Raw genomic sequence first — 18371 nt, 5'->3', positions numbered from 1 at the left:
AGAACAGCGTAATTATGAACAGATGTAATTAATTCCTGCAGCACTTTCTGGAAACGTCACAGTGGGATGTACTGTACTTTGTATCATAAATCCTTCTGAGTGAAGTTCTGATAAGGCAAAGAAGGAGCACAGTGTGCACAAAGATCTCAGATCTGTTCAGGTCACTTAAATATGATACAAAATTCTCAAAAGGGATACGCTCTTGTCCAAGTTTCCCTGTAAGGACAAGGAACTTGGAAAGTTGAGCACTTCGGTCTGGCTGTTTCTGACTTCAGTATAACACCAGCAAGAAGCATCTGCTTCAGCTTTCCAAATAATTTATTTCAAGATTTGTAAACCTTTAAAAAAGAAAAAAGAAAGCCAAACTCACAACCAAAACTGAAATTGCTGATCTTTTTCTACTTGAATTAGAGGCAACAATTAAAAGGAGATTTGTAAGGACTGTGTGTGATTCTAGTTAATTAGAGATGCCAAACTTTCAGATAATTGTTACATCTGTGGAAGAGAAGGGGTTTATTAAGGGGGCAGAGTCACCATTCATGGCCTATCTTGCTAATAATACACCAAGTTTCAATGAAGCCAGTTCTTATTCTTCCGTCTTTTGTTTCATGTCATAACAATCAATTACTATCATCAGCTCGGCTGAGAAAAGCTGCTCTGCTCTCCTGAGCAGCATGGGGTTGTTCTGGCATCCTTTGAACAAGGGGGTTGTGAATTTTTTTTCTTATTGGATGGGGAAGGATTATGGGTATTATTTTATGCTTGGACCCATACCTGCCACAGGTAAGTGTGTGTGTGTCTGCACATAAAATCATCTTGTCTGAGGTGCTGGAATGCTTGTTACACACTTGTATCACTGCTTGTTAAGTGGGTTGTCAAAGTGTAGCTGAATTGGAGGTAGGGCTTCAGAGACTCTTCTTATGTTTTGGAAGTAGCCATAGCAAATTCACAAGGTCTGGATTGGCTGCCATGGAGTGGCAGTGCATTCCACACAGGGGCGCAGTGGCCCGGGTTCCCGTTAGCAGAACAGAACCAAGTGGGACGTGCAGATGAAGCCTGTCCTCTCCTCCCCACACACAGCCACCCGTGGCACCTGCGTGGGTGTGCTCGCTCTCACAGCTCCTGTAGCCAGCAGGTCTAAGAGCACGTTCTCAGATTAATGTACTCGTCCCCTCCCCACAGCTCATCCTAATCACAAGTGCCAATTTTACTTGAAAAGACACTCAAGACTGAAAGACGTCAGTTCTCCACAGGACCCTCATATGACGGAACAAAAAGTCTCAGACACAGAGCAGGGTCCGTCCATTAAGTATTTTTCAGAACTACACAATGCATAGGTACACCTCCTAGAACAAGTTCTCCTAGAACAAATTCCTGCCAGGCACTCCCCATAAATTACCTGATGCGCATATCTTGGGGCTGGGTACATGGGTTTGCTCAGAAAAGTTGGTATGTTGCTATACTAAAGGGTTTATAAATATTTTACATTTTTTTAACAGCAGCTACAGTTTAGAATTCTTTTGTCTTTGTTTTTTCCTGGCTTCTCCTTTAGCAAGGCAGGACAGTCAACCACTTTGAAATAAATATGACTTAAATTCATTTTAAAGATCATTTGGAGATTCATTAGAATGGAACATGTTGGTTTTTTAGATAAAGTTCTTTCATCAGTCTCCCACAGTATGGTTCCTCTGCATTTTTACCCATGCCTGTGTGGTAAAACAGTGAGAGTAAATCCAAACACTTCAGGAAGACTTTTTTCCACAGACAAGTACAGTTGAATGTACATAATTAAAATTTTATTAGTGAGACACTTTGGTCTAGGTAATCTCCTGTTACCCTAGACTGTTTTTTTATTCACTTTACATTCTTTTGTCTCTAGGAACTGTAAATGGATCAGCATTTTCAGTATGCATGTTAATAATGTCCCAGATAACTGCTACATTTGAATTTGGTGTTACTGTATCTCCTGAAAGAGCACTTTAGTCCACAAAATACAATTGTAGTTCCAGTTCTTTCCTGAAGTCCTATTCACTTGTTACCTGAAAAAGGTAATTTCCTTATATCTGAGTTTGCCAGTGTTCCACGAAGCCAAGGCTTCACCCCCACAAAATTTCACATCCTCGGGTATTAAAAACTTGAACAAGAGTTCAAGTACCACTTTGGGCAGGTACAAATGCAGTACTGAATTCACCCTGTATTATCAGTCTCTTGCAACACTGGTGAGTTCTCACTTGGAAAGGAATCACCATTGTCTCCCTCTTCTCTGGATCTCAGGACTGCTGGCACAGCTCAGCTACCAACTGAGTTCCCTAAGGTTAGCATACTGGTTAGGGGCTGTTTCAGCAGTTTAGAAAACAGTGCTTATTTTTAGACTGGCAATGGAATCTCACTGTCAAAAAAGAAAAAAAAGGTGCATTACTTTATTCCTTTTCTTGCTCTTATTTGGCTGCTGTCAATTGTTACTGATTTTTAAATCAAATTTAGCTCATCCTCTTTCCTAGGATTACTCAATGTGCTGAATACTCTGGGTAGAACAGTTGTGGTTTCTTTGACGAGGTCTTCTACCTGCATGTGAAGAACCTGTTATCTTATTCCATGTAACAAGTAACAGTAATCATATCAGAACAGCTTATGTTGAACAAATACTTTTATTTACAAGAGCATATGTGAGTTTTAAAATAAAAAAATGAAACAAGTCTACTTTCAGTCTTCAGCCTGCTTTAGTTTAAGTCTCCAGTTTGACTCATTTGGCTTTCTAGTTTGAAGATAAATTTGTGGCAAAATGGTGGTAATCTAGTAATTTGGTGCCAGTCTTGGCACTGGAAACCGCCTGGCAGAGCTTAGTCTCTCCGTACATAGAAGATATTATATCCAAGTTCAACCATGCCCCCAATCAGCAGGGCCCAGAGCGGGATGAACACATAGGCCAGTTTCATGGTGGTGAATCGCTGCAGCTTCGCGCACAGGGCGAGGCAGAAGGCCAATTTCAGCAGCATTGCAATGAGGTACCAGACTTTCTTCTTCATGTTCTGGGAGCCATTGCGAGGGTCAAAGCCAGACTTGCACCGTCCAGCCATTTTTACAATTAACATAACTAGAAGAATTGTATCAAATATCCACACTGGAATAAAAATGAGGAACCAGTTCCACGGTGCTTTCTCATCCAACTTCAGCACCAGCATGATCAGGAAGAGTAATGTAAAAAGCCATGTCAGCAGCACTCTTTGCGCCAGGGACATTCTCATTTAAACAGCTTTGAGAGGAAGTCCTTCACTGTCAGCAACAACCTAACAAAACAAAAGGGGGAGGGAAGGCATCAGAAGATGGCACTACACCACCATTAGGCATATTCCATAAAGGAGACCAATTCCTTGCTCCCGCTTTCCCACTCACCCACATACTGCTTCCTAGCACTTTCATAACTACCACGCTCAGCTGAACAGTGTTTGTTCCAGTCCACCATTCCCTTGGAGTGCCTTAAGTCAGCTGTGTAACTGCCTTAATCTAAATTTGTTCTGTGAAACAAACTGTACTTTAATCCTAAATAAGCTGTCAGACTCATTTAGGGATTTTTGAATGCTAAGGATATGTTTAGATCCATTTTCCACCAGCACTCATAGCTAACACTTGAAAACAAAATGTAACAATTCTGTCTCTGTAACAAAATCTCTCTGTAATAAAATAATAACAAAATAATACTGTAACAAGTAAAATGTGTTTCAGCACAAAGGAGCACAAAAACCCCCGGAGGGAACCTGCAGTTTGTAGAGCTGCAGCTCAAGTGACCTGGGTTCAAACTGAGCCAGTGAGCACTGCCCAACTTTCTGTCAGCCAGCAATCTTGAAATTACTAAAAGCTACAGATAATGCTTGCTTTTTGGCAGGTATCTCAAGTATTCAGACATTGGCTGACAGGTTTATTGGCTGCATAGGATATTTAAATTTCTCTGTAGTCATGACAAAAGAAAAACAAGACAAATGCATCTGCCACTACAGTAATGAAAGTTAAGTTTTTATATTCCTAACTAGAAAGCTTTTATCACTGCATCTGCCAAAAGCCTTTCTCTACAAGTGTAAAAAACTGAAGTGTGAAGGACTGTGATCTTCCTCTATTTCATGCTACAAAAATGAATATTTGCCAGTGAAATGGTGCTGAAATAGGTATTTTAATTATGTAAAAAAATTAAGTTAAAATTTTTAATAATTCTCTTTATGACACTAATAGTCTCCCAACTGAAATAAGAAAATGAGCTTTGATTTGCTCCAGACTGCAATAATATTTGAATTATTGAAAGTGTGATGTTGTGTTCTGAAGCACTGAAGCCCCAGCACCAGCTGCTGAGGGAAGGACAGGAGCTGCTTCCCCTCTGTGTCCCCAGCACCTGTGCCCAGCAGCTGCTGCTGCCTCCTCTGTGTTATTACCAATGCACACAACATCACCTGATTATGGCTGCTGAACTCACCCAACAAGAAGAAATCTACTGCTACGTTTTTCTTTTTAACTGGGATATTTTTTTCCAGATTTGGAAGTTGAACAAATTCTGTACTCAGGTAAGATTGGCTACTGGAAAGAAGTAAAAGCTGCTGTCTCAACTGGTTATGAGATGACCTTACAGTGAGGAGATAACAATTCTGTACATCACTGAAATCATCCTACAGTTTCTATCTGCATCTTCTGATATACAGTTCAACAGATCTGCTATTTTGTACAATCTGGGTTTGATGTTTGAATGGATTTGATTTAGTGGATAGCAGTAAGATTTCTTGTAAGAAGATCCAGTTTTGCTTAAAATAATCTAAATTGGAGTTGCAGTCAGTGCATTCCCTCTTTGTTTTGGGGGTTGACACACTTGTATCCAAAGCAGGCCAGTTCCTTAAGCTGAACTAGGAAAAAAAAAAAAAAAAAAATTTTAAGGTAGGATTTTGTAGTTTTGCTTTTCACAATCTCAGTTCTGCTCAGATCACCAAAGGATTGGTGAAAGCCAGTTCCTGACAAGGTGGAACCAAGACCCCCCACCTTTCCCTTCCTTAGGGAAGAGATTAAGCTCAGAAGCAGCACTCAGGAGTTATGGGGACAAAAAAAAAAAAAAAAAAAAAAACAAAACAGAGAAAGTTTAGATATCATTGTTTTGCTCTTGTTACAGAAACAAACCTAAACCAGCTGGCAGGGAATTATAGAATTATGTCTGGCCTAAAGCATTTACACAGTATTTTGAAAACACTTCCAATATTCTCAAGTGCAAGTCTGTGGCTAAAATGAAGAGTCATGATCTGAAGTTTCAACATTCTTTTCACAAGAATGTTTTTCAAAACCAGTTCTAGAAATCAATGCTACAAACACTACAAGAAAGATACTCTCTTATTAACAAACTGGAGAAAACAGAAACCAAACAGAAACAGACTGGAAACTTGGGTCTGAAAGGAAAAATGAAACTCAACACTCTTAGAAGTATCAGGTTATCAGATACTCAAAGGTGCTATCACTTGTCTCTGGAGGAAACACAAGGCTACTGAAGATGTATTACATGAGGCTACTCAATTTGAAGGTTGCTCACTTGAAAATACTTTCCATTTACTAAGAATCACTTTGCAACAACTGGAAAAAACAGGCAGAAAATTCAGCATGGGAAGAAGTTACACTGCTTTTCTCTGACCTAACAGACATTACTGCCAGATTGGGAAGGACTGCAAGGCTCCAGTCCTTTCAGAGGCATTTTTAGATGAAAACTCAAGAAAATCCAAGTGTACTTTTGAGATCTTAAAGTCCAAGAAAGCTACCAGATTTTGAAGGCTGAGAGCTAACAGTGAGTAACATAACAGTGAAAGGTTTGATTACATGGAGCATTTGATTATCTCATGATGAAAGAAAGATGATGGGCAGGTTCTTTGCTAGAGCCCACTTATCCCAACAACATTGAAAAGGATGCAGCTGTACTACAGGTCTGAACTGGCTCTTCAGTGAGAACACTGATGGATGTGTGAAAATAAAAAAAGCTCTTGACTCCTATTATGGGACCTACATAATTAGGGAGTGAAAATTTTCAGTGAGGAGAAGCTATCCAAGGAGTATCACTGACCTTGGTGGAATGATCTGCATAACGAGGATATTATGATAGCTAATTCTGTCCTGTTTAGAAGAAAAAAATAGAGAGGAGGGCAACTTACATATGACACTCAGCTCAGTTGCAATGATAACATGAACCTATACATTTAGATTTAAACCTTTAACATCGCCTAAAAAAGTCCTGAAATTCGTATTATGGTGAAACCATATTTAACAGAACCCCAGTTCGATTAAATACCGTTTTAGAGCCTATTCCTATCGTATGGGTAATTTAACACTTCGAAAGAAATACTGCGGTAGGCCCGATTTAAAACCCCATTTAAACACAGCTTTGTATTCAAAAACTCGGCCCCTCCCTCGGCCTCACGGCCTTGTCCCGCCAGGCCCCGCTTCCCCGGCCGTGCCGGCGGTCCCCGAGGCGGAAGCCCCCCTTGTTGTCCATCACCTACCGCAGATCCCGGCGCATCCCCCGGTCCGCGGGGCCCGCGCTCAGCTGAGGGGGCGCCCGGCCCACCCCTCCGGCTCCGCCTCAGGGAACCGCCCGCCTCCCTCACCCGCCCCGAGACTGCTATTGGCCAACGGGAACGCGCGTCCTGCCGCTCTCCATTGTCATTGGGTAAGGCTGACGTCGCTCAACTTAACCCCGCCTTCCTCCCATCAGCCGTCGGTGACGCCCCTCGAGCTCCCGCCGCCACTCCCAGTGGGCGGTGGATCACCCTGAGCCCCGCCCCCGCCGCTAATTGGTGAAAGGGGCTGTCCGTCATAGAGACCCCGCCTCTGTCCCGCTTCTTGTCGTTCAAGCGCAACGCCTCCTCTCTCGCGCCCTCGTTGGGCTGTGCCGCCGCCAGTCACGACTCGGCCCCGCCTCCCAGGGGGCGGGAGGGGCCGCCGTTGGCTGCCGGCCCGCGCCGGCCCCGCCCCCGGCCCGGCGGCGCGCGCGGGTGGCGCGCTGTTGCTGCCGCCGCTGGCGCCTGGACGCGCGCGCCGCTCCCCCCGCCAGCTGTTGCCTCGCGCGCGCCTTCCCGCCGCCGTTGCGTGCGGCGCGCGCTGCCCCGCGGCACCGGCGAACGGTGAGATGGCGGCGGGGGAAGCTCCGGCACCCGGGGGGGGTCCGGTATCGGGGGGGGCCCCGGCACTCGGGATCGTCCCCGCCCCGCCGGGACAGCGGTGGGGGGAGAACCGGGGCGGCGAGTTCCCCGCGCGGCTGGGGAAGGGGCCGACCGGAGCGCGAGGGGGGCGGCCGAGCGAGGCGGCGGTGCCCTCTCGATGCTGGGCGACAGCGCGGCGGAGGCTCGGGGCGCGCATCACCGGCGGTGCTGTCGCGGCTTCCCTGGCTGGGCGTCGGGAGCGAGGCGGCTGCCGCCCCCCACCCCCTCCCGGGGGAATCCCGGCCGGGGCAAGGGCGGGCGGCCGCGGCCTCCGCGGCGCCGCGGTTCCCTCCCGCGGGAGCCGGCGCGGTGCCGGCGCCGCCGGGGCGGGGGGTCCGAGCGCAGCTCCGAGCGTCCCCTGCTCTCATCGGGTCCGGCCGCGCCGTCTCGGAGCCGTCGGTGCCCGGGCTGCCGTGTCCGCCGCCGCCGGCGTCGGTGCGGGCGGCAGAGGTGCAGGTACGGTCCGCGGCCCTTCCCGTGCTTGAGGCTGTGCCTGCCCGCTCCGGCTCTGCTGTGAGGCGCCTTCTCCCCGCTGAGCTGCTCGAACGTACCGTGAGCTGCCTCAGTGCCTGTGTCAGGTGATACAAGGTGTTTTCTGCTTCCCTTTTAAGGTCCTGCATTTCAGCATCTTCATGTTCGTCTCGGACCTCGTTTCTTGTATTCTTGTGTTTTACGTGCGTTCATGTTTTGTTTTTCTTTACCCTTGTTTTGTTTTGGTTTTTTTTTTTCCTCCTTTCCACCCTAAAACAGTGGCAACCTGACCACAGCTTATGCTTGGTTTTCCGTTTGGGAATCAAAATGTTAGGGAACTTCACTCAAAATTTATGCTGTCACATTCATTTACTTGGTGTTTTATTTGTTGTCTTTTCGGTGGGAAGCAAAGGAGCTGGGGAAAATTTATCTTCCAGTACTAGAACTGTCCAGGTGTTACTTCTGTTTCTCATACATAGCCTCTGAGTGGGTGTTACTCAGGTGTATCAGATTCACTGAAACTTTGAGTCCATAGTGTCAAGCTCTGTGCCAAGATTACTGCTTTTATATGTTATTGATCACTTGAAAAGTAGTGCTGCCAGGTCTTGCATTTCCTTCCAAATTTGCCAGTGTCTTATCCATCTCTCATATAATTAGCTGGAAAAAGTAATTAATTGGAAAACCTGACTTGTTGAAAGTACTTTAATTAATGTTCTGAAATTCTTTGTGATAAAACTTTCCCATAGAAAATACAGTTTGTCTTACAGTTTGGACACATGAGTTCTCTAATAGGAATGAGACTGCGTACAGTGTGTCATCAGTAATTTGTCAGCTTATATCTTCCTGTTGACGATGTTAAACAGATGGTGGTATCTGTTTTATCAGGGAGAAGTGCTTCACTTGAAATAACCTGTTAATCCTAGTAAGTGAATCCTAATATCTTCAGCTGCACTTGGAATGGTCAGTAAGCAGCAGAAGGGTGTACTTCTGTTACATACATTAGTGCTTGGCATCAGACTTTCTGTTTCCCTGAGGTTAAGAGGCTAAAAGTGTTCTGTGAATAAATTTCTGAGTTATAAATAGCTGTATGCATTTGGCTATTTTTGTAGCTCTGAGTTTTGGTGATCTACTTTGATTTGCCTCTTTGCTTGTGACTCCCTGGAAAGGATAATCCTTTTCTCAGAAGTCTTATTTCTGTTCCAGTAAGGTGTTTACGAATGTATGTATGCACATCACCTTGATGGACTCCATTGTACAGTATTTGCAAGCAACTTTCATTTCTGAAGGTGAAGGTTGAGAGCAGTGCTTGGAACTTGTGTATTTAAGATCTCAATCCCTGTTTGAAGTGGAATGTTTGTGCAGTTAAACGTTCTGTTGCTATGTTTTACTGCCAATGTATGTTTTTATTCTGGATATAAATATTACGAAGGATAAAACATAAGCCTGAGTCACCATAAAAAGAATTCGGAAACCTAGTTGGTTTAATTCAGTGTTTGTACTATAACTTTTTCCTCTTGTGTTGTGTGGAATGTGACATACGGATAAGTTGTCAGTAATTGTTGGGAACACCATGGAGAATTTCAAGTATTCTGGTACTACTGGATTTCTCCCAAAGCAGAGTTAGCTCAGCTTGTCTCAAAAAGTTAATCCCAGGTGTATCCATAGCTGCCAGACATTGGTGTGGATTCGGGGAGAAATCAAAGTCCTGTAGGTTTTGAAATAGGAAACAGTGGTGGTGGGTATTGGAGGGGGGACATAGGTGTGTTAAAGAATTCCAGTCAACCTGGTTTGAGGCAGTTGACGAGGCAGTGAGGGGTGGAGCGCTCTTGGATTTGAACAATGCTGTTCCTGTCACAGCTGGCAGGGGTCACTGGAAAGCAGTGGACTTTATTTCTTTCCTAATTCTCCAAAGTTACATATACTGTCTTCCTTGGCTTTTTCTATATATCTATCTTTACTTATTTCTAGCAGAAATATTATTGAAGATTTTTATTTTTTTTTTCTCAGGACCCCTGTGAGTGAGAATGGTAACAGTCAAAGATTGGGGTTTGGGTTTTCTTTTGTCTGTGAGGAAGTTCTTTCCATAATAAACAGTTTATGTTTATGGATTCATCATCAGACAGTTTATGTGCATTTTTAGCGAGACTTACTAAAGGCACAAAGCTTGTACAATTGCTTTCTTTGTCTGTCTTCTCCTATTTAAGTCACTTCTTACTCAGATGATGACACTGAAGTTAATGGCAACTGAAAGACATTAACTACCTACACTGTGACAAATTTTTATAGAACTTTTGACAGGTAGTAACCCAAATTAATATTCCTACCCAAAAAAGGCAGTCATAATTGAGTCCCTCCCTTCTCCAAGAGGTGAGCAACTCTTGGGCAGTCTATGTGCTAAGCTCTGAGCCATCAGCAGTAGCCTACTTCTACTGGCCCAGCCAAACACTTGGGATGGTTGTTATGGGTGGGGGGGTAGGAAAAATATTATGGGTGGGGTGGAACAGGACAATAGGGAGCTGTGGGACAATGGTAAAAGCAGGCAGACTTAATTGCTTCTGCCCACAGAGCAAGGTAGGCCTGTTTTTTCTCTAATGTTTTTTTGTTTTATAAAGGAAACAAAACAAAACTCTTGGGTACCTGGCAGAGATACTGCTCTATCTTACTGTGTGAGGACAGTTGACCACCACTTACTCAGAAATATGCGGTAGTGTGAAAAGTAGCAGACTTAGAAAGCTTTAAATGTCATGTTTTCTCCCTTGAGTTTACTGTGCTGTTATTCATAAAGGGCCTTCTTGATGGGTGCAGAGGAAATGGTTAATTATTTGAAGAAATTATATTCAAATTTTTAAGGAGAACCCAAAGAGCTTAATAAATTGTCATAAGGGAAAATAGAGTTAATACTAATTTGAGCTATAATGTATTGCTGTGTAATGTTTGGGTATGCTCTACATGTAATCATAGAATAATTTAGGAAAGGGTCATTGGAAGTCTGGTCCAAGCACATCTCAGAGCAGCTTCAAAGTTAGAGGAAACACAAATACATATAGAGAGATAGCCATTGTATTGTCAGGAAATTTGAAAATACAGCTTGTGTTTGTGGTGGGGTTTTTTGTGGGTTTTTTTTTTTTTTTTTAGTTGAAGGGGAGGATAGCAGGGGGTTCCTAGAACTATTCTCTTATTTCTTAATTTATGCATGTGAAGGGGATTTTTTTCAAATTTGTTTCTGCTGGGAATACTTGTAATGTTCAGTATTTAATTCTTTGCTCATTTGAGGTGGTGTTAGTAGATGTTCTCCAAAGAGCCTAGATGGCTTTCTGGAATGAGTCCAAGCATTGGACTCCTATTTGCAAATACTTTGTGGTTCTGTTCTTAAAAAACAAAATACAACTGCAGAGTGGGAGAAGAAATTAAAGCAATATCACATCAAACGTGAAATCGTGCAAGCCCTGCATTTTGGAAGTTGGCCAGCGCCAGATGCTTTTGGGGTTTAGGTGGTTGGCAGATGCTGGCTTGGCAGCTAAACACTCTTGGTGTTGATCTGTCTGAGGGACAGTTTGTTCTGTGTGTGGCTCATATTATCCTTGGTATTGGCTTCTGGCTGCTGTGGGGTCGGGTTCAGGGGAGTGTTTGGATGGCCAAATACAGCCCAGTGATCTCTTTGGATGCTTCCTTGCATCCTGAGCTATGAAGCTTGAGATTCCCTCAGCTGTGTGTTTATTTTTTTCCCTTGTTATTATTGTTATTGTGTGTTTAAATAGCTGCTTTCTTTTCGAATGGGAGTAAAATCTTGGCTTCAGTGACTTCCTGTGGTAGTGAGTTTAACAGTCTACTTATGTGTTGTAATATAGTATTTCTCTGTTAAAAATTTGGCTTTGCTATCGTCTCAACTTAGTTAATAAATGAAGTAGCCTGTGTTATTGGGAAGCTGTTGTTTTCATGACTCTATTTTCTGTTTTTCTCTTGAAGTCTCATTTAATTTATTATAATGCCTTACTTTTCTGTTCATGGTTGCCTGTTTAAATAGGAGAGTCTTTCACATGGTTGGTAATTCATAGCCCTTCTCAGAACCCCTCCCCCAATATTTTAGTATTCTTCTCCCAATAAAATAGGTGTATTTCAAGTCATATTGCACACATGATCAACAGAGCTGTACTGCAGTGTTTTCCTTGTCATTCCCCTTTTATTCAGGTCTCTGCTCTTCTGACTGTATTATATTGGATGGAAGAGGTCTCTGAGCTGCCAAAGTTCCTTTTTGGATTTGAGATATCAGTTTTTAAGGCTTTGAGTGGTGCTCATAGTTCACTCCCCCTGCCTTCCCTTACAGATAACATTGACATGGTTGATACTGAATATATTTTGCCTTTTCATTGTTAAAATTCATACATATTCTTAAGCTTTGCTAGTGTAAGTTGGCCATCTAGAAATGTTACTACTTCAGGTTTTCTTTTCTTTGCAGTATAAAAGATAAATATAGTGAGCACTGCTGGACCTTTTTACAGAAGCTTAAAATGTGGAATAATAGGACAGGGTTCAGTTCACTCTATTCCAGAACTTAATTTAGGCAGTACTTCATAAAAACCCTAATCTACTGGTCCAAATAGGAGGAGGAGGGGGGAAATAGCCCTAATTAGTGGAGATTACTGTGTTAATGGTGCTCGAGAAGGCTTACGGGGAGAGATCTGGAGTGTTCACGCTGGCTGCGGTCAGAGGCGCCTTGGTGCCGTAGCACAGTGCGAAGCTCTGCGGGTGAATCGCGCGAGCGGCTGTGGCGCAGCAGTGGCAGGCAGGCCCTGGGAGTTGTCTCCTGTGCCATGGGCTGTGGGGCTGGAAGCTGGCGACTCGGGACAGTATACTGTGGTGATACTGGTCTAGAGTGGTTCAAACACTTGTGGAGCCTTACAGGGCCATCGTGACCTTTGCCATCATTTGTGTGGATGTCTTTAGGAAGAGGTTGCTTCTGCTTGAAGTTCCCTCTTTAGAGCTCTGGGAGCCAGCAGGAATGTGGGGCATCTCTGTTCGTAAGCAATCTTTACCTGTCAGGGCCTGATGAGTAATGACATGGTGTCTGTATTCATCTTTCTACTAAAAGTCTGATGGTTGAGTACTTACCTGGAATTTGCCATTTCTGGATGCTCTCATCCTTCAGCAAGGTAGTCACCAGGCACATGTATGCTGGATGAGGCCCTGAATGTCTGCCTCTGTCACTGCAGTGTGCTAAGGTATGTGAAAGCTAGTGGAACATAAAGAGACCAGACTAGGAAAATTTAGTCTGTTTGGTTTCAGGATTAGGATGGTTCTGCATGAAGGAGACAGGGATTTGTGTGCACTTTGCCTTGGACTGGCACTGAATGGAAGAGCTGCAGGCCAGTGGTCTGTGATCCAAGGAGCTTCTGGGCACTGATATCAGGTGATCAATAGCCTGCCCTATGCAGACTGGATGCTGCTGTTACCCAGTTAACTGGTTGCAGGGAAGAATGTTGATTCCAGATTTTGTTCAGTGCTTTGGCTGGTTTTGATCTGTGGCAATATATGTTTTCATAGACAATGGACTATTTGGAAGTCTTTGACATCTTTCCAAAGGTTCTTTGAAAGTCCATGTATGTTCACTTGCTCTTGTTTATCAGTTAGTTTGACATGTCCAGAAATACTGATAGACTGAGACATGATCTTCCTGTGTAGAAACTGCTGATTAGACCCTATCAGATAGTCTTCAGGTATAATGGTGTTCCATTTTTAATGATTGTTTTGAGGACCTTGCCAGATACACATGTAAGGCTTGTTACTCTGCAATTCCTTGCTTGGATCACTCCAGAGACTATTTTTTTTTTTTAAGAATAGAAGCTCAGCATTTTCAACTGTGTTCCTACAGAGCAGCGGCTGTTACAAGAGACAGCAGCTTTTTCTGACAGCTCAGCCACTTCATGCCTCAGCTACTTCAAAAACTTGCTGGATAACTATTTGTAGAACATGATGCAAACTTGGTGATTTAGGAGTGGTTTTCAGCTTCCTGACTGTAGTCATCAAGAAGCCACAACTCTTCTGTGCAGTGCCTGGTGACAGATAAACATGTCTTCCTAAACACAGTCAGTATTTCCAGTGAGCAAGATTTATTATTGCGTTAAGAATCTCAAGAGAGAAGAAAAAGGAGCATGGTGTTTTATTTCAAGGTGGAGACTATATTTGTTTGTTTGGAGATTGTTTTTTTTTTTCAAGTGTTTGTTAAGGCAGCTATATATATATAAATTAAAAAGTTGGTGTTTATAGAAATTCTGTTCCTTAATAAAGTTGTTATAGTTGTAAGAGCAGATGTATACATGCAGTGTTTTAGAGATTTCTCAGTATAAGGTTGCAAATGTTTGATGGGATAACAGGATAGTATTCAGTACAAAAAACAGGAATAGAAAGAACTAGAGATTGACCATGTGCTGGTTTTTATTTATTTTTTTTTTAAATGATACAGCATTCTCAGAAATGGCTTTCAGATCCAGTGTGCTAACAGCAATTACTGTATTTGGTGAGAATTTTAAAACAGACATCTCTTATAGTAGATAAGAAGTAAAATTAACTTGAGTATAATTCCCTTTAAGGACTTGGATTTTTCTACATTATTGAACAACAGAATATGTTTAAAGATTAGAAGTTTTTTGTGAATTAGTAAGTACTAATTAATACTGCATCAGGCTCAAAAGTAAATTATAGGAGGTGTAGAATCTTGGACTTCTCAGGAGTGCTTCCCCCCTATTTTTGTGAGTAAAGTATATATGAGATTGTGTCACGTTACTTCAAATGGAGCCATGAACCAGTTATGTAACAAAATTAGGAAACTTACACTGATCTTAAGGCTGAGGGCAGAGATTCCAGAAATGGCTGCAGCAGTTGCAACAACTGCACGCAATGTTCTTTTACCAGAACCTGAAATAAATCTCAGAAATCCTGATAGTCAACATGTTGTTGCTATTTCAGGCATCTGTGTAATTCAGGGGCAAAACAAGTATTCCTTGGGTGAGTTATTTTGTGTGGCATTTCTTTGCTTCAGATACTGATGTATTTGCTGTGGAAGTAAGGATGGCTAAATTGAGTCTACTTCCAAGCAGATTTTGAAAGCTGGTTCTCACTACCTGCTCTGTGCTGTGTCTATGATATCTTCCTGCTTTGGCTGGTGAGTGCTAAAGGGCATGAGCTTATAAGGAAATATGCAGCAGCAGAAATAGCATCAGATACAGTGGTTTATGGGCAAAATACGGAGGCCTGAGAAAGTATCAGCATTTCAGCATCTGACATCGTACTGGAGGCACAGGCAGGCATGGACGTTCTGCCAGATGTGTCTGTCATCACATATGACACTCTGGGTACATCTCTATTCATAAAGAACATGAACAGCATAAACAGCAGCCAGCATAGGGTCTGATTCGTATTTTGTTGTTGCTGCTGTTGGCCTTCTCAAACAAACAAAAACCTCCCAAAATAGGCATCTAGGGATGTGATTTGTTTTCTCTAACCGGTTGTTTGAGGGTAACTGTATTTTGGGTTTTCAGGGGTTTTTGGGGTTTTTTTGAGATGAAGTGAAGGGCAGAGTTTGAAAATTAACTCTCATGAGCAGCATCCTAGGAATACTGGTATCCAGTTTTAGCAGAGGTTTTGGTTTTCCATGAGGAAAGCAAGTATGTTAATTCCTTTTTATTTACAAACTTGTATGACCTTGGATTGCAAGACAACTTGGGGGGGCTCGGCAGGCATGGCAGGAAGAGTACTTTCCATGCTTTGGTTGCAGTGTCTGGGGTTTTCTTAATTTGACTTGACATTTTTCCTTCCGTTTTGACTGCAGGTTTTCTTAAGGGTAGCTGGAAGGAACATGATAAAACCTCCACTGAAAGGTGTGAACCTGGGAGTGACAAGTTTCTCATTTGCTTGTATACAATTTGCAATTCTGAAATGCTGTTTTGGGAACAGTGATGCATAGATAAAGTACTTAAAAAGAACAGTGAGTGCATTGCTTAGTATTTGATGTTCCCTTTCAAAAAGGAGATGTAGATTTAATGGTTTATGTGTAATGCACATGAAAAGTAATGATTCTTTTGGAGCATTGCTTTAAGGCTTTCATCCTCTTCTTCATGGCAGTGGCAGAACTCCCCTGGGTTTGAGTGGAGGAAGGATGACTCCTGGTAAGTTTAGTGCTGTACCTGCATTACAGGGATACCTCCCTTGGTTTGTTACGCCATGGCAGAAGCAGCTTTTCAGTCAACAGTGGATGCCTAATATGACTAAGCTGTTTATTTGGCTCATTTAAACTTAAATTATCAAATAATGTCAGCAATTTGATGATAATGTTAACTTGCATTTTGATGTTAAACTTAGAAACTGAGGGGTTTTTCCTTCATTAAAGTTATTTTCTAGCTCTGCATTAACAAGTGTAATGCTTTAAAAGAGTCTGTGTGATTCAAATGTTGCCATAAAATTAGTTGTTTAGGCCATAGTCTTTACTGTTCTGATTCACTGTCTTTTCTTACTCTACATGCTAGGGAATGTTAGTGATGTTATGCTTGTGATTGTGAAACTGCAGTATGGAGGATCTAACATAATGGTAAAACAGTTCTGTCTTGGAAAGCAGTTTGAACCAGGTTGTAGTATTCTCATGGTTTTATATGATAGCCTTTTAAAAACTACTTTTAATTTCCTAAAGGTACTAAATGACTTTTTAAAAAACATTTGAAACAAAAGCAACCTAAGTTTTGCAGTTTTAATTCTGATGATGTATAGTGAACATGCAACTTCATTGCTTCATCAGTCTATGATCATAATGAGTTGAGAAGGACACTCAAGTCTTGACTCAATAGCTGGACGGTATCCTGACCATTCAGGTTGGGATTGCTATAAAGGGAACAGGTTCCTTGAAATACTTAGTGATTCACAGTGTTTACTGGCAAGGAAAGCAACTATTTGCCTATGAGTCCTTGCTTGTGTTGTATTTTTAATTATGTCTTTTTTCTAGTTGACGCTGCTTAGACTTGTATATTCTTAAAAAAAAACTGTTTTTTTTTCTTTGTCACTATGGAAGTGAACAGTTTTATTCTGAACTTCTGTCAGTTCAGATTGCTTTAGACTGTCATTTAGAAGTGTATACATATGTTTGACTAGGGTCACCGAAGCACTGTGGATATGAGTAAAATTTCTAAATATACTTTGAATTTATTTCAATCCTATTTTAGTCAATAAGCACTGCACTACTGTGGGGCTTGCATGAGCTCTTAGCTACCTAAAGACATCTAAATATAAATTTCTGTGGCTTTTGAGAAACAGTAATTTGATTGCAAGGTGTATTGTGTAATATGATATGCCCTGAACTGGGAAGTAGCTAAGAAACCTTACTTCTAAACAGGGATCACCAAAACTAGGTAGTCCTCTCTGTTAAGCTTTAAGAAAGTAAGGAAGTTTTGATGAAAAAATACTGCTAGTTATTCTTAGCATTAACTGTGAGTTTAATGGAAATATAACAAAAGCTCTGTTGAATGTTACAGAGATGTTGTGATCAAGCTTTTATATTTGGATGCTTTGTGTAATCTCTGAAGCTGGGAGTATTTTTTTGTGTTGCTCTTAAGTCTTCTAGTTAAGATGAAGTTAATCTTGCTGTAGTTGCCCTGCCCAGGACATTGTACAACTGAGTGCTAAAGCTGGTCCCTATCCTAGATGCAGGTATTGGACAGAACATGGAACAGACAGCTGGATCCAGAGGGATGAGGGGAGAACCAGGCAGAAGAGCAGGCACTGCTCTGTCGTGCTTGTGTCTGTCACCTGTTTTCACTCGTTCACTTTTACCCAGTTGATCCCAATGTACTTTAGAGCTGGGCTTTTACAGGCTGACCTCAGGATTGATGTCAGTTGGAAACATGAATGACAGAGTAACTTGTAATGAGTATGCAGAGTTCTGAAATTGCTAAAATACTTAGTCTCCAGTCTAAGGTGTTCAGTGAGCTGTGGGCAGATAGCCAGGGCTGCAGCTGAAGTGCCTTGAGTTGTTTCCTTCCATCCCTCACCTAGATAAGCAAGCTTGAGGCCGAGTCTATTAAATTCATAGTGTCTCACCTCATTAAATCCCCCAAAACCTAAAGACAAACTAAAAACCAAACCACAGATAAATGCCAGCTCCTGCAAGCAGAAACACTGGACAGAAATAATTCAATAAAGCTTTTCACCTTTCGTTACTGTGCTGTCTCAGAAATGTTTGTGTAGCTCTTGAAGAAAACATGTGATGTTTCCTAGTAGAGGTATTTTTACTTAGCACACCAAACCCTGTTTTGAGACATCCATCCCATGATTTTGTCATATTTACTTTTGTAAGCATCATCTTTGCATTTGTTTATGCAAATGTGTATGCAAATAAGCTTTAAATGACACCAAAATAGATTCTATGGAGGATTTAATGCAGAGTTTCTTAAAAAATATGAAAACCATGGATAATCTAAGTAACAGGTTTGTTGATAGAAATCAAATAAAGCTACTTCTTTATATTTGGTTTATAGTTTTGTCAGGTAATTGTTTCTTGAGGCAAAGGATTTTTGAGTGAATTGAAAAGCTACTGCAAACAAAGGTTACTGCCTTTAAAATGGCTGATCCACTTTTAGCCATATTCAACACAGTTCAAAGTCTTGGATTCATGAATTGATGTTTGGTTTCCTGAAATTGTCATTGACC

At 42.0% G+C, this 18371-nt stretch overlaps 2 protein-coding genes across 5 annotated transcripts in view; one reads left to right on the top strand and one right to left on the bottom strand.

Moving 5' to 3' along the window:
• Positions 1 to 1774: 1774 nt before the first annotated feature.
• LOC131591519 (transmembrane protein 60) lies at positions 1775 to 6728 on the bottom strand. 2 transcript variants are annotated; one of them, XM_058862314.1, is made up of 3 exons: positions 6513 to 6728; positions 6077 to 6126; positions 1775 to 3287 (listed from the first exon to the last, which is right to left on the bottom strand). In XM_058862314.1, exon 3 carries the CDS (start codon positions 3243 to 3245, stop codon positions 2841 to 2843), a length of 405 nt encoding a protein of 134 aa, XP_058718297.1. In that variant the 5' UTR covers positions 3246 to 3287; positions 6077 to 6126; positions 6513 to 6728; the 3' UTR covers positions 1775 to 2840. The 2 variants fall into 2 exon arrangements, with proteins under 2 accessions (XP_058718297.1, XP_058718296.1); XM_058862313.1 differs by lacking the exon at positions 6077 to 6126 and having other exon boundaries at positions 6513 to 6722.
• A 269-nt stretch (positions 6729 to 6997) lies between these two features.
• LOC131592022 (protein PHTF2) overlaps positions 6998 to 18371 on the top strand; it is a 61493-nt gene continuing 50119 nt past the window's right edge. For all 3 annotated transcript variants that reach the window (XM_058863255.1, XM_058863252.1, XM_058863251.1), the window contains exon 1: positions 6998 to 7133. The gene's annotated coding sequence lies outside the window, so the exon portion shown is untranslated. The remainder of the gene's footprint in view (positions 7134 to 18371) is intronic.

This window comes from Poecile atricapillus, chromosome W, assembly GCF_030490865.1.
Source record: "Poecile atricapillus isolate bPoeAtr1 chromosome W, bPoeAtr1.hap1, whole genome shotgun sequence".
NCBI classification, from domain to species: domain Eukaryota; kingdom Metazoa; phylum Chordata; class Aves; order Passeriformes; family Paridae; genus Poecile; species Poecile atricapillus.
This window is presented reverse-complemented; position numbering and strand designations above follow the sequence as displayed.